At 39.8% G+C, this 19430-nt stretch overlaps 1 protein-coding gene across 1 annotated transcript in view; it reads left to right on the top strand.

The window, feature by feature from the left end:
- Positions 1–19430, top strand: part of NOTCH2 (notch receptor 2) — a 55150-nt gene that overhangs the window by 12784 nt on the left and 22936 nt on the right. The window contains exons 3-11 of the mRNA XM_010715907.1: positions 2673–2906; positions 3467–3622; positions 4705–4893; positions 6022–6135; positions 7317–7430; positions 10761–10994; positions 11435–11545; positions 16422–16541; positions 16652–16804. Of these exons, the coding sequence (XP_010714209.1) occupies positions 2673–2906; positions 3467–3622; positions 4705–4893; positions 6022–6135; positions 7317–7430; positions 10761–10994; positions 11435–11545; positions 16422–16541; positions 16652–16804 (1425 nt within the window). The remainder of the gene's footprint in view (positions 1–2672; positions 2907–3466; positions 3623–4704; positions 4894–6021; positions 6136–7316; positions 7431–10760; positions 10995–11434; positions 11546–16421; positions 16542–16651; positions 16805–19430) is intronic.

Below are 19430 nucleotides of genomic sequence, written 5' to 3'. Positions count from 1 at the left end.
CCTCTTTTGTGGAGGTGTTGTTACTGCTTATAAAAGTTATTTCAGTTTAGGATGGTAGAAACATGGAGTAGCCTAGAGTTCTTGCAGGCACAGGGGTGATGTCACTTGATACGGTCCTTTACATGTGAAATGGATTGCAAGTGCTAGGAAAAAAAAAGCATCACAAAGGATTGATAACACTTGTGACATTTCAAATGGGAAGGCAGTAGCAAATCTAGACAGTTTGAGGGGGTAATCTTCACCAAACTTGCTTTAAAAGAACAAAAACAAACCACATACCACTGACAAAAAAAAAAAACAAACCTGAAAACTGTATTTCAAGAGTGCTATTCAGTGCATCACAAGACAAATGATTTGAGAAAGGCATAGAATTTCTGTGTGGCAGCATCAGAGCTGAAAATGGTTCATGCCTCAGTGACACCAAGTTTAAATTGGCTGCAGCCAAAAGGAGGATGTAGGTGCTGCAAGAATGTTTCTGCAAAACAGTTCTGCTGCAAATGAGAGCGTGCATTCTTTGATCTTTGTTGGGCCTCCTCCAAGAGGAGAAGGAAAATGTCTTTTATAATAAGCAAATAATCTCTTGATGATTTTTTTTAAAGGAAGTCAGTTGTGTTGATGATGCAAGATACACATGACTGCTAGGAACCGGTCTGAGATAACCAATTCTTTCCAGTTTGGTTGCTGATAAGCTAATGAACAGGCAACTTCTACTGTGGCAAATGCGTGGTTTTGGTTTGTATAATGCGGAGGGCTGTCGTGTAGGTAGCAATGTAAGTGTTAGGTTTCCTCCCTAACTGTTCTATGAAGTTATCCAGGAAATGAGTTTTAATTCTGAAAGTTCTATTGTTGTTAGTACTGCTACTGAAATGTTATCTTGTTTCTTCAAATGATAAAATCCTGGGTTTGAGGTCTTCCTGCTGTAGGGAGGAGCTCTTGCACAGAACAGTCAGTTGTGCAACCCCTTTCTTACTTCTACTTTTCATTTTATTCTTTTGCCACAGAGGGAAAAAGTCCAGGGCTGCCAGAGCTGAAGGCTGAGATTTATTTAAGTACTTTGAAAAGAAGGGGAATCATGGTTTGAGCATCGCAAATGGAGGTGGCTAAGGTGTACATTGAGAAGCACTAAATGTTTTTGTTCTGTGAATTGGAGGAAGATCTGCACACGCTTGCATCAAAATTTGTAGGCCATTATTAAATGCAGTGACAATTGAGCAACATCCAATAAGTGCTTCTAAATTGGCAATCCTGAATAAACTGAAGCCTAGGAGAATTGGCAGCAAGGATGTGGGGCCAGTTCTTAGGTTTCTTATTCTTGGAATAAGAGGGAAATTCCAGACAAATATAACCATGCACCTGATAAAATAGCTGGAAATAAAGAAGGGGAGGGTCTTGGTAATAGCAACACAGTTACTTAAACCAGTCTTGGCCCAGCTAATTGAAAGCTACTGGAAGCTAGCGAGGGAAGTGGGGTCAGCTGGAGGGGGGAAAAAAAAAGCCTTAAATCAAATTAATCTAATCTCATCATGTGATAAAGGGAAGGTCTTTTGGTGTTATGTGATGTGATGCCAGCTTTTTACGAAGAACCTTGAAAAAATACTGAAATTAAGTATTTAAAAAAAAAAAAACAACACTTCCAGTTTCAGAGTTCTTAATGTAAAAGGTTAGAAATAGTTTATTGCAAAGAAGTCTGTGGACTGTGAGCAGTATGATGTGGTTGCACGTGCTCCCATATAGCAGCCTGGGAAGAAACTGATACGTAGCCATTAGTTTTTAGCCACTGAAGAAATTCAAAATAAGAATAAGTAACTTAAACAACAACAGAAAAAAAAACACATCAGACTAATGGTAAACTGTGAAATAAGTAAGTATTTAAACAAAATATTGATGTAAGTGGTAGTTTCCAGATTTTAGTGATGGATCAAAGTGGTTGTGGATGAATGAATACTTCTGGAAGCACAAACTGTAGAGATTCCTCTCTACAGTGACTGTGAAATATGCCTGGTGAAGATGATCTCAATAGGTTGCACTTGGTGGCTCTTCTCTTTATGGCTCCCTGATGCAGTGTTTGTTTCTTTTTTTTCCTCCAACACATCTTCCGTGTTGTTAGAGTGGTTATTTTATCACAGATTTGGTTGAGTTCTTTGGGATTGGCTTTAAAATAAAATAAAATAAAATAAATGAGGCTGTGTGTGCAAACTGGGGAGAAGAAAATGAATATTTCAGATAGAGGAATCTCAAAGACTCGTCCTTATCAAGTCGTATTCATGGCATAATTATGCAGGAAAACTGAGTTCTACTGACAGTTATTTTGCTGTTGGCCAAGCTGTTTCCTTCATCATGAGGCTCTCTTCTTAGTCCCTCTGGCTGTTGCATTCTCAAATCTTCTCAGATGTATCTATATATGCTGCAGGCTGTCTTCTGGCTCTCTTCCTGTAACCTTTCCAGCTAATTTGCAGTTCACTCCCTCGTGTAGGGCCGTGTAGGGATGTCAGTTGACTTGTATAATTTGGCAGTAGCACCGTTGGAAGTTCTCGGGCTCGTGTCTTTCTGTATGTCCCCGAAATAAGAAGTGACAGTCAATTTGAAGTGTTTTTCTTATTGTGCTGTCTGTTCTGGAATCTTCTCATACTACAGCATGAAATTTAAAAAACCTGTTCCTCTCTGTGCATCAGGCCAGTTTTGCACTGAAGATGTTGATGAATGTCAGCTGCAGCCTAACGCTTGTCAGAACGGAGGTACCTGCACCAACCACAACGGAGGCTATGCCTGTGTCTGTGTGAATGGCTGGAGTGGGGATGACTGCAGTAAGAACATTGATGACTGCTTCACGGCCTCCTGTGCTAATGGATCCACTTGCATCGATCGAGTGGCTTCATTTTCTTGCATTTGTCCAGAAGGAAAGGCAGGTAAGGATGGGAAACCTTTGTAGCTCTTGCGCTAAAGGAAAAAATACTTCATAACTCTGAAGTTTAGGCATGTACTTAAAATGGTGTATTTATTTTTGTGTTTTATGATCAAAAGACAAAAGGAAGTATGCACTATCCACGAGCAAAGACTTAAATATCTGCAGCTAGGAACAAAGAACTATTTGTATTAAGCTGAAAGAGTTTTACAGTTTATATTGCAAGGAAATGTTTTCAGCTCCCAGAATAATCGTTGTGCTTGTTAAGAGAGAAGAGCTAGTTAACTGCTCCCGGGAGGTGACTTCAGTAGTAGTAAGCAACTGCAGCACTCCAGGAAGCTGAAGAGACCTCTGAAGTCACAGAGTCTGTATTTAAATATGATGTTCCATAAGTGCGTAGTGAAAACTCTGATAATTGAAGCCTGGGTTGAGGCCTGTAAGGTTCTGAATGTGAGAGTCTCTGTTTGAAATACCAAGATGGGTAATTTGGTTGTGTAACATATGGTCTGGCTGCTGTATCTCACTTTTTTTTTTTTTTGAATGAACGCTTGTATGCTTCTCTAGGTCTTCTGTGCCACTTGGATGATGCATGTGTTAGCAATCCGTGCCAGAAGGGAGCTCTGTGTGATACCAATCCTGTGAATGGGCACTACATCTGCACCTGTCCTCAAGGCCATAAGGGAGCAGACTGCACTGAGGATGTGGATGAATGTGCAATGGGTAAGTTTCTGTTTTCTGCTGGCAAGTATGATAACCAGGGGTCAGTTTCTTTTTTTTAAGAAACTAGCAGAGGAAGAAGTATACACGTTTTGTCATAGCTTCTCAATGCAAGTGAGACTCTCTTCCTGCTTTCCCCTTTCTGTTTCAGCATCTTTAGATGAGTTCTAAATCTTGTGTGAGACTCATGGCAATGTGCTGAGTTGGGGTAGCTGTCCATGCTTGAACCTCTTAGCCTCTGGAATATGGAGGACAGAGAGGTGATGGACTTAACCATTTTTCATTGAGCAGCAGATTTATAGCTCTGTGTGAGGAGCACGCACAGGGACAGTAGTTAAGCTGGCAGTGACCTGCAGGGTGCAACAGAAGTACCTCAGTTTCGAGGGGGTGGCTATTGCAGATTCCCCTGCAGCAGAAATAAATAAAGGCTTTGGCACCAGAGTATGAATGGAACTCTTGAGTGCCTTCTGAGACTAGTGATTGCATGGGCTTTTAGTAGTTCTCTTATATCACCCTGTTGTGTTTAGAGAATTAGCTGGACTTTCACAAACTTGCTGACAGTTTTGTGCGTGATAGTTCATGCTACTGGAGTGTGCTGCAAGAGGGGAATGCCTAACCAGTATGAAAGTATTGGAAAGAAGCACTTCTTTGTGTTTCATTTGTCATTCTGCCTTGTACAAAAGTGTTGTTCCTTTCTGAAAACACGAGGGGCAAATTTGGTTTTGTGGCTCTGGTGACACATTGACAGCCTCAGGAAAGAGGTATATCGAAAAGATGGTCTAGAGATAAGGCCTTCAAAGCATCACTAGTTCTCTAATCCTTGACACCCAATGCTCTACTTTTAACAACTGTTAAAAGGACCTGTGGTAATGATGGTAACCTTTCTTTTTGCCTCTGACGGGCAATTAACTGCTGCATGTTCTCTTTGGTCACACTAGCCTTTCCTGATAGCAGTGAACAGTCCTTTCCCCTGTATTGCTTGTCAGGAAGGAATGACCACTGAAAAAGACCATGACTAATAAAGGACTCTGTGGCTTTTCTGGTCGGAGGAAAGGTTTTGCCACACGCGCCTGTCTTTCTTGCAGCAAACAGCAATCCGTGCGAACACGCTGGGAAGTGTGTGAACACAGAAGGCTCTTTTCACTGTGAGTGTTTGAAGGGATACACAGGACCTCGCTGTGAAATGGACATCAACGAGTGCCATTCTAATCCATGCCAAAACGATGCCACCTGTCTGGATAAAATTGGAGGATTCACGTGTCTCTGTATGCCAGGTGAGGGGAGATTCTGACTGGGAAGTGGCTTCCAGAAATGTGGAAAAAAATCAGGAGGAGCACAGGGAAGATTGCCAGCTCCGCTGAGGTGGAACACAAAATTGCAATGGGGTGAGGCTAAATGAAACACTGAGAGTGCTTTCTGTGGTGGCTCCAGCCAGGCGGACTTGGCATTTGTGTGGGGAGGGAGAAAACAATTAGAGGACCGAGAGAGGAAACCAATCTCTACATCCGTGAGGAAAGGTAGTCCTCCAGCCTAGAGTGTGTGAATGTGTTTGTTGCTATACTCAGTAAAATGTGTGTGGGGAAACTTACGTTTGTGGAAACAAAGGAGGTGCAAACGTTAAGAGTCATTGTATTTTGAGATGTGTAAATGATGTTTCTGGATAAAATTGTTGTTTTTTGTATTTTCCTTCTTAAAATACCCCCACATAATGCAGGCTTCTTTTGACCTGAAAAAATATACTAAAAAAGTCAGTTGAGATTGTGCTTGTCCAAAATTAACACATCCAGCATACCAGTGACCTATGTAGTCTGCTATTTTGCTTTCTGAAAGGAAGTGGTAATGAAGTGTGCATGTTGCCAGCTGGACAGTTGTGTAAAATATAACGAAAAAATTGTGACCTCTGCAGGTGATCATTTTAATACCACGAAAACCAGAATAAATTTTTATTCATATCAAATCTGTTGTGAAAGGTGGAACTCTAGTCCCAGTTATTTTACCCTTCTTAGCATTTTTCTTCTATTCTGTCATTCGTTTAACTTGAGGGTTTTTTAGCTATTTGCTGTGATTGTTTCATCGCATTTTACCTTATGTAGGTGCATACTCAAATAAATTGATGCCCTTCCAAGGAGGTAAAACATAGTCTCATCAAATAAAGGAAAACACTGGCTGTAAATACAACACAGAATTCTCCCATTACGGAGTCGCAGACACTCAGCATCCATTTTCACCTCTGGTGAAAATATACCAGAAAACATACCTTTTCCCTCATAGTTTCTGTCCAAACAGCAAACTTTAATGCAACAAAACTAGCTTTAAGCTCTCAGCACTAATAAAAGAAGCAGTTACACTGGTGGGGATGCTTTTTAAAGCTTTCAATCAATTCTTACATTATTTTTTAATAGGTTTTAAAGGTGTTCACTGTGAAGAAGACATTGATGAGTGTCTGAGTAATCCCTGTGTGAACAATGGAGAGTGTCTTGATAAAGTAAACCGGTTCCTCTGTGTCTGTCCTCCTGGTGAGTACTTACTTCTGAAAGCTTTTCCTGCTTCACCTTACCAAGAACTCATTAGATAACCAGTGAAAGGCTGCAGGCAGTGTGTCTTGGGAGTTTCTGTAGTCTTGGTACAGCTTCTGTTTGAGTTAGCTGCAGTCGCTGGTAAGTTGGAGTAGGGCATGTTTTGTTTGGCAGTGTGATCATGCCCGTAGCTGGTTAGTGTTGAGAAATGCTTGGATGTCTCACCTTAAAGAGTTGAATGCAGCAAGAGCATATGTTATTGTGAATATCTCAGTGAGAAGTAGGTAAGTAATTCTAAACACATTATAAAATCAGTGTCTGCATGCTTTTTTTTTTTTTAATAGGTTTTTAGGTAGATATTTAGCCATATTTCCATCAGTATAGCTTATGTTGCTTGCTTGAAGAAGGAGGCAACTTGGATCTCCACTTTATTAGAATAGAAAGACAAATGCTGAGCTGGAGGATCAGTGTTAGCTACAAAGTCAACGTCCCTTATCTTCCTGGTGGCTCGCAAGAAGTTTTGACATCGGAAGATATTCACCAAAAGCCTGTTTTGCATTCCTTCTCATTGAGTAATGATGTTCTAGCTCATGTTCCATTCTTCCTTTGGTTCCTTGCTACAAGAAACATTCCTGGAATTTCGATTTTTTTGTTTCTTTAAGTGCCTAAGAATCTGCATTGTGTGCCATAACCTGTTGATAGTTTGCCTATTTCAAAAAGTATGTAGAAGGATACAGTGCTGTATTATATCACATTCCCTGTTGCTATAGTAATTCCAATTTGAAGACTCTAATAAAGTATGCATTAGTTTATTTTTAAGTTAATTGTCTTGATTACTGGAAAGTTTTCATTTGTGGCCTCTCAGTTTTAAAGGCAGGCGTGCTGCTGGTTGGTGGCAGCCACTGCTTGTGCTCCATTTGCTTTATTTCTGTTTGACTTGGCCATCTCTGTTTTCAAGCTGAGGCTTCCCTGACCTGGGGAATAGAAACTGTTTTGATTGGTGGGTTGAATGAAGAAACCAGGGTGTAGTGTGTATGTTTAATGGTGCAACTGAGTTTAGATTGAAGCTTACATTTGGGTGGTTTTGAGGATTTGCTACTAAATAATTCCTGATAATACAGTCGTTTAGTTTTAAATGCTTCAAATTGCCTCTGAATTTTCACTGTCGTTCTGCCTTTCAGGATTCAGTGGTGCAGTGTGTCAGATTGATATAGATGACTGCTCTAGCACACCGTGTCTCAATGGAGCCAAGTGCATCGACCATCCCAATGGCTACGAGTGCCAGTGTGCCACAGGTTAGTCTTGTGTTCAGAGCCTCTGGACTGAAGATTGCACGTAGCCTAGATGCAAAAAGGATTGGTCAAAGCAGTGTCAGTGTTTTCTTTCTTTCTCTGAAACACTTCTTGTTTGTTTTGTAGCTTTATCTGCTTCTTTGCAGCAGAGAACAGAATTAAGTGTAGAAACCCTTTCACTTGTGACAGCAGTGAGTTCATTGTTGCTGAGATTTCTGGCTTTCCTCTTTCAGCCCCAACCCTTGTTTCCCAAAAGGTGACACCTGCTTCTGTATTGACTATGGAGTCCTTGAATAGAAAAACACCAGTGTGAAGCCTTATATTTGTGGCTTTCTTCTTACAAGTTGGATTGTATAGTGTACAGCTGAAGAACAAGAGGTGGACAGAGCAGTACTACTTTTCTGATTGATTACTTGCTTGAGGCTATTTTATGACAAAACTGAAAGACAGAAGTGCTATAAAAATTGTGCCCACTAGAAGAAATGTCACACAGTAGCAGCCTACAATAACGTAATTTAAATGATTTGTCAATCATCATACAGAAACTTCGACAGCTGTGGATGGAACTGTTTTTAATGCACTGAATTCCTTTGCTGCTTGATCAGTTGCACGTTTAGAAGCGTCAGGTTTAATTACACAATTTTCTTGTCTTTCAGCCACTAGGAGTGATGTATTTTTATCTGTAGGTTTTTTATATTTGGTCAAATTTTAGGATGTGAGCAGTTCAAAGCTGTTGCACCTTAATTCTCAGTGAGGAACAACTTTTGGTTGCTTTCAGTTAATGCTAAGTGGAATTGTTCATGATGCAGATCCAGACTGACCAGGCATGGAATGTGTTGGCTTTAGCTCCTCCATTATGGAAATGGCTGAAAATTCCTGGACTGCCTCTGTACTGGAAATGTTTTGTCAGCTTGGTTAGATTTATGTGCAATCTTTCTTATTTTGAATCATTCCAGTAATCAAATTGTTCAGGCGAATTTATTTGACTTCAGTAATTTATTCTGCCCTGTACAGAATACAGCTGAAATCAGCCTAGAACCTTCCTGCTCTTTTCACACACAACCAAAGTTCGTGAAGAAACAACATGTTGGAAGTAGGGAATAAAGTAGTTCTAATAAGAAGAGGAATAGTTATTGCCAGAATTTTTCTTATATGTCACGTGATAGAATAAGTTGACAGAAGAAAAAAAAAAAAAAGCTCAAGTCCTTGCCAAACTTGGAGTCTACCCTAGAAGGTCTTTCTCCAGCTAGCATGGGGTCTGGTTGCTTTCATTCCTTGAGAGTGCAGAGATGAAATATTAATCCATTGCAGAGCTTATTGCAGAGTTTGGGATTGTGTAGTGTCTGACAGTGTAGAGAGCTGTGTTTTGCCAAACTTCCTCCAAATTTGGGTTTTGAACTACTGGCAACCATCTCAGTATAGAGATCCTCTTTACTAGATGAGAAAGGAGGGCTGCTACTGCTGTGATGGCACGTGGTTTATGGAGCATTTTCAAGGAACAGCCTGGAAGCAACCAAATGGATATGTGACTTCAGCAGCTCTTAGTAAATTGGTTTGTGCTTTGACTGAAAATGGAAGAAGGGCTCTGTACTGGGGCTATTTTCTGTCCTCTCTGAGGAGTTATTTCCGTGTTCAGATTTTGTTTTTTTTTTTCCTTAATCTTACTCTGTCTACAAAGAGGGAGAGGAAATTGTACATCATTAAGGTATGTTGTTCAGTTAAAAAGATTGAGAAATATGCCTGGTCTTAAAGTAGTTCAGCTGAGCTACAGTAGGAGAAAAATCTTTTTTTATTTTTAAACAAATGTATGCTAAGTATAATATTTAATATTGACAGCTTTCTAAGACTGAAATATGAAATCCGTCATTGGGGCAGGTCAGTTATTGGAAAATCATGTTTGAATGTGTTCTTGCTTTATTAACCTCATAATACGAGTGATATATGTTCCTTGAATGGTATTCTCCAGCTGCAGAACTGATTGAAAACTGCAAAATGTTTGGCCAAATGCTGTACAGATAGCTCTATTTACTGCTTGCTTTTTGTCTTTTCTTTCCTTTCTGGCATTATTCCACTTCTCCTTCCCAGCGGTAGATCATGGCTTTTCTTTTTCTTGAGTTGTCTTAGGTCTCTCCTCTTTTCCTTCCCTCTATCCCGTTTTTTGTTTTTTTTTTTTTTGCCTCTGTTCGTTCTCTTATCGGTTTGGTTTTCTTCCTTCCCTAACATCTTTTTATATCCATCTCTCTAACTAGCTTCCCTTCCCTCTCCCCACCTACTTCCACACCCATTCATCCATGCATACGTTCGCAGAACTTGGAAATGTTAGCCGTCACCTGGTATGTTTGACCAGAGAACTAGCCACAAACCTGTATGAAAAATGGGGAGCCTGTTATCCACTTGTTATGCTCAGGTGAGAATCACTCTTCAGCTGTTGAAATTCCCTGCAGCTTGGTTTGTATCAGTCTCCAGTTAATGTCTGAAATTTGAAGTTCTGCCTTCCTTATCTCCACCTGCTGGAAGGCAGTGTGAGCTGTGGCTTTAAAACATCATCTGTGAAATCCATTTATTTAAATAGTCCCTGTTTCATATTGCCCTGTTCCATCATGGAAAACAGGGCTCTTGAGGGAGTTGTTTGCTGTTCTTATCTTCCTGATTTTTTATTTTGTTTTTTTTTTTTTTAGTCCCTTCTCGTGAACAAATTCTGTCTGCTCTTGCTCAGGATGTTTCCCAGCTGAAGCAGAATGAAACAGGCCAAACGAATGCTTGTTTCATTGCTCCTAACTGAAGAGGAGATTGCATGCAGTCTTTCATGAATTTGCAGTTGGTGTTTGATTGGAGTTATTGAAAAGTTTCCCAATGAGGGAAACAAGAGACTTTTCAATAAGCAGAGCTGCAGAAACTGTAGCATGAGCCAAGAGAGTTCCCTTGGGAAGGTTTCTGCAGCATCTTTGCAGTAATTTCTTGTACTGAAAAAGTCAAATTTCCAGTGTTGTGTATAGGAAATAATTACAGGAGAGACTCTTCGGGTAGTTTATATTGATGCAAGTAAATATTTTGTGGAGGTGTATGTTTTTCCTCTCACTGCTACTATTCTGAATATAATGAGGGTAATGCTTCTGATGCCAGGATTCTCCTTGCGAGGTGTTGTTCTGTGAGCAGTGGAAAAGTCACTTGTTTTTCAAGGCTGGAAAATGGCCAGCAGTTGAGGTGCCCAGTTACCCTTGGTGTTCTGTCCACCCATTTGCTAATGTTTGTAGTATGATACTTCCCATGTTTGCATTGTATCCACTGCAGCATTGTACCAGTTAATTACTGTCGTTGGCCATTTTTCTTTAGGTTTTACTGGTGTTTTGTGCGAGGAGAACATCAACAACTGTGATCCTGATCCTTGCCACCATGGTGAATGTCAAGATGGAATCGATTCATACACGTGTATATGCAGTCCTGGCTACATGGGTGCCATATGCAGTGAGCAGATCAACGAATGCCACAGCAATCCTTGCCTCCATCAAGGGCGCTGCATTGACTTGGTGAATGGCTACCAATGCAACTGTTTGCTGGGCACTTCAGGTACATAAGGGACAAGCAGAAGGATTGGTTTGTAACAGGATTCAAGATTTAATTATTTCTTACATCTCCTCTGGTGTGTGCTGTATTTGTATATAGAATAAATTTATTGTAAAGAGCCTAAAGCAGCTCTCACCTTCACGTTAATTTTGGTTGCTGCATTTTCCTGTGTCTGTGTGAACTGAGTAGCTCACACGTGTACTGCAAATAGTCTTGGAAGAGCTTACCTGCTCTTTACACCCCAAGATTCAATCAGATACATTTGCTAGAAAAAAAAATAAATAGGTATGTTGTTCTAAATGCCTTACTATTTTGCTTAAAGTTGCCTGTGTAACTTCGTAGCAGGTGGGGTTCTTAACTTTCCCCTTTCCAGGGAATGGTTTTGTTGTTCATCTTGCTAAGATTTGATCTCCTTATTCCTTTAATTTATCTTTTTTTTCCAGGAGTGAACTGTGAGAATAACTTTGATGACTGTGCAAGTAACCCGTGTGTTCACGGGGACTGCATTGATGGCATTAATCGCTACAACTGTGCTTGCAAACCTGGATTTACAGGTAAAATCAGCTACCTGATAGCTTTAGGTGGTTTTGGTGATAGTTATCCTGTTAGCTAAGGAAGCTGTTCTCTGCATACTGACTGCGAGGGACTCAGTTAATATCTCAGTAGATCCTTCTAATCTCTGAATCGCAGTGTCTTACATTACAGCAAGTTACACCAAGTGGAGATATGGTCAGATCTGTGCTGTGAGATGCCATTCTTGTTAGATAATTACGTCTAATTCATGGTTCTTGGTTTTATAACAAATAAAACCATGTGACTTTGGTTTATTATTCACAGCTTCTTTCCAGGAGCACTGACTGTGAACAATGTAGACAGGTGTTAGATTAGGTTGTGCCTTGGCCTTGGACCACAACTAGTATTTTTCTTTCAGCAAGAGCAAAGCATGAAGTCAGTGTTCTAATGAACTGCTTTCCACTTAGAAGTTTCCAACTCATTAACCCACTTTTTGCCATGCTTCCATTTCAGGATGTGATCTGTGCTGTTTGCTCTTCTAAGTCGTGTAAAATTGTAAAAACAAGGCTGAAAAAAGAAGCTTTTATATGTGCTTTTAAATCCATGCTCAGAACTGTAGGTCTGCATCAGGACTGGCTGGTTCTGATGAGTACAGCACATCTCAGCACTGTTTATAATGGACTTAATATGTTTTGAGGCATGTAGGATAGCATGCTCATAAAATAATTGTTGTAAGGCAGTTGGTACCATTTGTAGCAGTTTTCTCATGTCTGTTTACTGTTTATACAGAATGATTCTAATTAGAACTGATCTGAAATGCATTAGAAACAGTACTAAGAGGATTCATGTGTTTTTTGTGTTTTTCTTGGCATCTTTTTAAACTTCTAAAGCTTCTTTTTTCCATTGACTCTGTCATGGTGATATTCTTCAGTGTCCATAGCAGGAAGAGGCATGATCCTGATCCCTCTTGCCTTTGGTTTTCCTCATTGTTGTCATACTATGTTTGTTATCCTACTGGATTTCTTACTGTTATCTGTTGAAATAATTCAGAAATGTGATTAATTGACCTGTTCTCTTATTTAAAGAGCTGGCCTGCGTGGGCTCTTCAGACTTTGTGCTTCCTATACCTTAAAAATATTTTTCAACTTCACTACTCGTTCAGTTTAGCTTTGCAGTCTCACACATTCTTATGGTCAATGTTTACAGGATTTAGCAATTCTGGCACACACTGTGAAGAGAGGAGGCAAAACAGGATACAGGTGTTATTTAGAGTTCCTTTTACGCAATAAACCACAAGACCTATATTTACTGCAGACAGTATGGCAGTATTGGTTGTTCAGAGGGTAGGTAATTTTAGCACAGAAGAGAAGGGCTTTGACAAGTGGAGCTCACGAGGTTTGTTCCAAATACAATACAGTTGAGTGATTCTTGCTTTCCAAAAATAAAATTGAATATTAATTACTGATTTTTTTTTTAATGCAGCTTTGAGATTCTTGAGTGTAAATTGTTGAGCATAAGTGTTGTTTTCCAGGTTCAGAAACATTCTGTGTCTTCAGTTAAAGCCACTTAAGCATGCAAGATCTGTACCTCTGCTTCAGCTTTACAGAGTTGTCTCAACCACATGATCTTACAGACATGCAGGACAAACGTTCTTGAAAGAAATATGTCTTAATAAGGAATGTTTGGGTTGGGTTTGTATTTTTTAGGCCCACGTTGTAATGTGGATATTGACGAATGTGCATCCAGCCCCTGTAACAATGGTGGAACATGTATAAATGAAGTCAATGGCTTTCGGTGTGTATGTCCTGAAGGTTACCATCATCCTCACTGTCAGTCGCAGGCAGATGGCTGTCTTAGTAATCCCTGTGTACATGGCAACTGCACGCACATTGCTAGTGGGTAAGTCCTTACTGTAACATCAATATATCTTCTGCCTTTTATGCTTTATTCCCCGTCTCCACCACCCTGAGTTCTGCATTGATTAGAGGTTTCTGAATTTTAATTTCTTATATTACTTGTTTGCTGGCCATGAAATAATCCCAGTAAGGTGCAGACCTTTATTCTCCAGCTGCCTTTTGTGCTGTTTCAGCATGAGTTTTTTCTGCCCTGCATGGGCACCATCAAAAGGGAGAGTTCAGTAGTTCAGTCTAATAGAGTGAATGCAGTTAAAATAAAGAAATGGTTCCAAATAAAACTGTTGGAAAACAGCAGATACTTATTTCATCAAAGTCTAAAGTGTTGAGTGTGGAGGGTGTGTTTGTGACTAGAGCCATTATTGCTAACCAAATACTCTGCATGAAGGAACAAGCAGGTAACTCAAAAAACTAGGAGGCAAAGCAGTTCTGGAAGATCAGGTGGAGAAATTTTGGTGTAACAACCAATCACAGGGAATATCGTATAAAGGTGGTACTTCAAGGCTTGGAAATTTGCTCAGGATGAAAAGCCAAGAAGGTAAAAATGAGTTTATGCCCTCTATCTCAATCATCTGCTTTTAGGGGAAAAGTTGATGGTTGGTGTTTTATTTGTTTGTTCTAAGCAAGGCATCCTGTTTTAAAGTTGGTACATTGATGGAATGCAGTTGACTGTTTCCTCTAGCAGCTTTCTCAAGATAAGGAGATGTATTGTTGAGCAGTGGTTGTCTTAGAGCAGCATATCCAAGGCAGATTTAATCAGCTTTAGTCACACTGGTTGCATGCCTGTGAGAAGAAAAGAAAGCTTTTTCTGGCCATTCTGATGGGAGCAGTTGTTGCTAAATCATCCCATCCAGGAAGACCAAATGCTGACTTTGTGAGCCTTGAATCAAGACCTCTTTTTGTTAGGGATGAATCCGTGGTGAATGAATGACACGGGCTTTGGGAGTACAGGGGCTGTGGAGCTGACAAGTGGAGGGAGGGACAGGATCATAGTTATGAAACTTCCCAACTGGCCCAGAGGTAGTAGTGGCTTCCATGCATGTTGTGTCCTGGAAAGTGTTGTCAGTACTTGGTAAGGAAGGGTATTGCCACTGCTATAGGGCAGGATTCAGCACTTTTTGGAACTGACAGGAAGGCTGCCTTTGTGTCAGGTTCAGCCTTCACGTAAAGTTGAAAAATAAAATTGTTTATCACTGGTCACCTGTGTTCTTGTTTATGCTGTGTGCACCTTATACTTGGTGTGAGATAAAAATAAGTGTTGTCTATGTGATGGAGAAGGAGGCCAGCGTACACTTTGTGTGACTGGAGTCCAGCGTGATTCAGTAAGTCTTTGGGTCTATGGCATATGGGTGGAGAGCTGCTTCACTTCAGATTTTGAAACATGGAGTAAATTGCTGCTGCTCCCAAACACCTGTTTTCATTTGTAACCATTACTTTGATTTAAATTAGTCTATTCATCTTTGCAACTTGCTTTTCTTCTCCACTTCCTGTAATTTTTTGTTTTTTTTTTTAATTGTGTTGAGATAGACAGCAATATGTTTCTGTTTTGATAAATCTAAGTGCTTTGTGGAAACTGTTAGCAGAAGGGAAATGTATTTTTAAGGGTGGCTTATTTTCAGTATTTTGGAGTGGAGTTATTTCAAAATGTTCTCTCATTCGTGTTGCTTTTCCCTTTGAAGGTACAAATGTGTCTGTGACCCAGGCTGGATAGGAGATTACTGTTCAACAGAAGGGAATGAATGTAAATCAAACCCATGCCAAAATGGAGGAACTTGTGAGGATCTGCTGAATGGATATAGATGTACCTGCAGGAAAGGATTCAAAGGTGAAAATTCAGAGAGAGTTTTGTTCTTTTCACTTCATTGCACTTCTAATGGCATTTTAATATTTTCATTAAACTTTCTGGAAATAGGAATTGAGAAGGAAAATGCCATGGTTATATGAAGTTGAATTACAGTTGAATACAGATGTGATACAACTGTATAGAATACTTTTGAAGATTGTGCTTAAGCCTTGTTTGAACCTACTAAGAAATGTCCTAATTGCAATTTCCGTTGTAAGAAAGTTAAACTCATCTATATAATCTATGTAAACGCACTGGGAACTGAAGGGACAGTATTGGAAGTTTAGTGCCATCCAAATCACATCAGTTTTCTTAAGTGTAGAAGCAATTCAATGGGAAAGTAAGGTTATTTGGAAGGATAATTCTTTCTTGAAGGTATCAAAGTACAGAAAAAGTACTTAAAAGACATAAAATATTCATAGTACAGTAACTGCCTGAAAGCATCTAGGCTTGCAGTGGAGTGGATGAGTTCATCTTATTCCACAAAATATGTGTGTTGCACAGGCAAAAACGTATCTAACGTGCAGCTCATCTGAAAGTGATGAGATAATCTTCTAGCGAAAAAGTTATGCTTGGTAGTGGCACTATCTAAAAATTTTACCTAGTGAATAAATAGATTGCTAAGTCTTGAGTTCTTTTAACAATAGCTTTAACAAAAACTTTATAAGAAGGAAGGAAATGCTAGAACTTAGGTAGTGTAAGATAACATAACATAAAGCGTGAATAGGAGCGAATAAAAGGATGTGATCAGAATAGCAGCAGGAAAAGGTGCTAAAGAAGACCAAAGCAGTAGTAGCTGCATATTTTTACCTTTCTCACTTACTGGGTCTTCTCTGCAAGCAGGCTTGAAAACTTCATCTTTCACAGGCTGGGATTATACAGCCTTTGGCTTGCCCACATCCCTCTATGGCTCAGTGCAATAGGTTTGTCTTCCTGTCACTGCCCTCAGATTAACTTAGTTGGAATTACTGTGTCTATCTGCTGAGCCTATGAGGAGTATTCTGACCTCTTTCTACTGCTAAGATTTTTCAAATATGGAAATGTCATCCACTGCTGTGTAGGATAGTGGGGCAGGTTGCAATCTTTTTTTTTCATTCTTCTGAAAAGCACCAAAACTCTTAACTATATTATTCTCCTGTTTTCTCCCCTTCTGCACTCCAGGTGTGAACTGTCAGGTAGTGGTTGCACCGTGTTCCCCTGACCCTTGTGAGAACTCGGGAATTTGCCAAGAATCTCCTGATTCTGAAGGCTACACCTGCCAGTGTGCCCCTGGCTGGGAAGGTAACGTGCCTGGGAACGTACAGTACTTCCAGCACTCAGCAGTGTTGGCATCGAGCCTTTTGACCATTGACATGAGAAAAGATCTTAGTTCTGCACTCTCTGTTTTTCAGGGGAGAGATGTACAGTGGATATTGATGAATGTCTCTCAAAGCCCTGCAAAAATCATGCTTTGTGCCATAATATTCAAGGCAGTTACCTGTGTGAATGTCGTCCAGGCTTCACTGGAGGAGATTGTGACAGTAACATTGATGACTGCCTGTCCAGTAAGTATGAGAGGATTGTTCTGTTTTCCCCGTTTACGTAGAAATAATTCTGCTTTGCTCTTCAACAGGTACTCAAAAGTTCCTTTGTATGCTCTTACCAAGAAGGGGAAAAAAAACAACCACCTCAAAACCTCAGCCTTGTAATACTTGCATGTATAAGGCAGGCAAAATCCATTGCATTTAGCTGCTAAAAGTGTATTCTAGCTGATAATAGGAGTTATTTTCAAATTTTTAACTTGAAGAGATCCTTATTATTTCCATATTTAATAAGGAACACTGTTAAATGAATAATTGTTTGCCTGAAATTTTAATTCATAAAGTAACATTGCAGACTTTATCTGTATTTCAAAGGTAAACTTGTTTGAGGTGTGGTGGGAATCTGAGACAACAGCAGTCCTTGAAATGTGTCTGTCTGACACTAATATTCTGGAAAGAGTGGGTCCTGTTGCTGTTCCAGTTAATCCATATTTGGAAGCAAATTAAGCAGCAGGAAGGCACTGTATTCCAGAACAGAGATCAGCTGCAGGAGGGTAAGCCGTGCAGTGATGACTCTTGACATTGTTTAAGAGAGCAGTTGTTCATTTCATGCCCTTGACAGTGCTGTTTACAAGGGAAACCAAGCACATATTGGCTGCTTGATCTTTTTGGCATATTCTGTTTCATCATCACATAAAATGAGTCTCCTGAAAAGTGTCCTCTGTTTAAAAACTTGTCCGATACTGTTGTGAAGTGCTTTATCAAACCTTGGAGTTGTTCACTATGTTGTATTTTTTTAATTGGCTGCCTCTTGGAAAAAAAAATGCAAGGGACAAAAAAGAATAACTAGCTTTTGTTGGAATAGACTAAAAACAAACCGAAGTCTTACAGGCTTTAGATATGCATTTAGAAAGTCATGTTTTGCATTGAAAAAAATTTACATTTGTCTCTGCTGTAGAGAGAGATTCAAACAAGCACATGAGTAAAAGTTAGTGTGAGAGAGCCCCAGAGCAACACCGTTGGAAGAATTTCTAACACATCTGGCTTAGCCTGAGCTTTTCCTTGCCTCTTTCTGAAGAAACAGAGTGACACTGGTGCATTGATCCAAAGCTTTATTTACTGAAGCCAACGAAGATGTGGCTTGCCCTGCTCAGTTTTATATGGGTATTGTATGTGGATATCTGAAGATGCAAACATTTTAAGTGTTCAGTCTTTCTTGAACAGCTGGAAAATCTCTGAGTTGAGATTGATGCAGTGCTGTCTGTTATGTAGCACACCCATGAGGTTGAAGAGGAATTTCAGATTACTGCTGCAGCTGATTTCATTTAGCATAACAAAAACCTTCCATGGCTTGAGCCAAGTGTCTTTAATCTATGAAGCAAATAAACCCTCCAATAACAAGAACTTATTGAAAAGTTGATACTCTAGTCTCCTTTCTCTGTCAGTAAATGTGTGGCACGGAACATTAATTTTGGCTTCAGTCATAAGTGGCTGCCTGCCACAGACACAACATTTTACAGCTGCCAGGGGTCTTGCTTTGAGCATGCTTTTTCTCTGCAGTAGTCAGATGACCTTTAAATGAATGCAGGTGTCAGTCTTAGAACAAAAATTTTTATCATGTGAGCATATTTCTCAGTCAATAAGTGAGCCTTAATTACCTTTCTCATCTGTTTTCTTCATTTACCACTGAACAGAATGATCTTGTACTTGTGTTGAACTGCAAATCTTTGGCTGAGTTTATTTGCATTTTGAAGTTTGTATTTAGTAGTACTTGAGGATGGTCTTAGATCACAAAAACTACTCAGTAACCTTTTTATTTTTCTCCCTCTTCCCCATTCCCCTCTCTGCTTTTACATATGCAAGTTTTTAGACTAGGGAAGCCTGACTAGAAAAGAAAACTGGCTTCAGAGGCAGAATCTGACATAAGATTGTTGTTCTTAAAGTGGAAGGAGCAAAGTAGGAAGAAACTACTGAGTGATGGCAAATTGGTGCTTGTGGAAATAAAAGGAATGCAGCAGCAGGGAGTAGCTGAGACCAAAAAAAAACAGGCGATGCACAACTAAAAAGGTTTTGGTAGCAATGAAGAAAATGCTAAGAAAATGCTAAGAATTGTAGGAGTGAGGAGCAATCAGGGTTGAGCATGAAATTCGGGCTTTTCCACCAGCCTTTCCTCTGTCAGCCTTTGATACTGGGAAGAATGCCAAGTGCTTAATTATGCAGAAGTACTCATACATATACTAATTTCCACATACACATTTGATTTGCCTGGATTACTTGCATGCTTAGAATTAATCGCGCAAGTTCTCCCATGCATTGAGGAGTGTCTGGACATGTGCTGAGGAGTGTCTCTACAAAGAAGGGAGAAGAAAGGGTTACTCAACTGTTTGTATTTTCTTATTGGTAGGCATTTGGCAAAAGAGCAGAGCTTGAACTTTAAAATACAAGGCTTTAGGGCTGGTTTTGTTGCTTTTGGTACAACAAATCCTGGGAGAGAAATCTGTAGGCCCTGAAGTTTTGTCCCGATCCCCACCTCCTTGTGAATTCAGTATTGGCAAAGCTTTGTGGTTCTCTTCCATAAAGCGTCTCAGAAAAACTTGTATTTACCCTCCAGACAGTGTCATACTATTTTTTTTTTCTAAAGATGACTACC

This window comes from Meleagris gallopavo, chromosome 10 (genome assembly GCF_000146605.3).
Source record: "Meleagris gallopavo isolate NT-WF06-2002-E0010 breed Aviagen turkey brand Nicholas breeding stock chromosome 10, Turkey_5.1, whole genome shotgun sequence".
In the NCBI taxonomy this organism is placed as follows: domain Eukaryota; kingdom Metazoa; phylum Chordata; class Aves; order Galliformes; family Phasianidae; genus Meleagris; species Meleagris gallopavo.
Note: the sequence above shows the minus strand (reverse complement) of the source record. Positions and strands in the feature narration are given on the sequence as shown.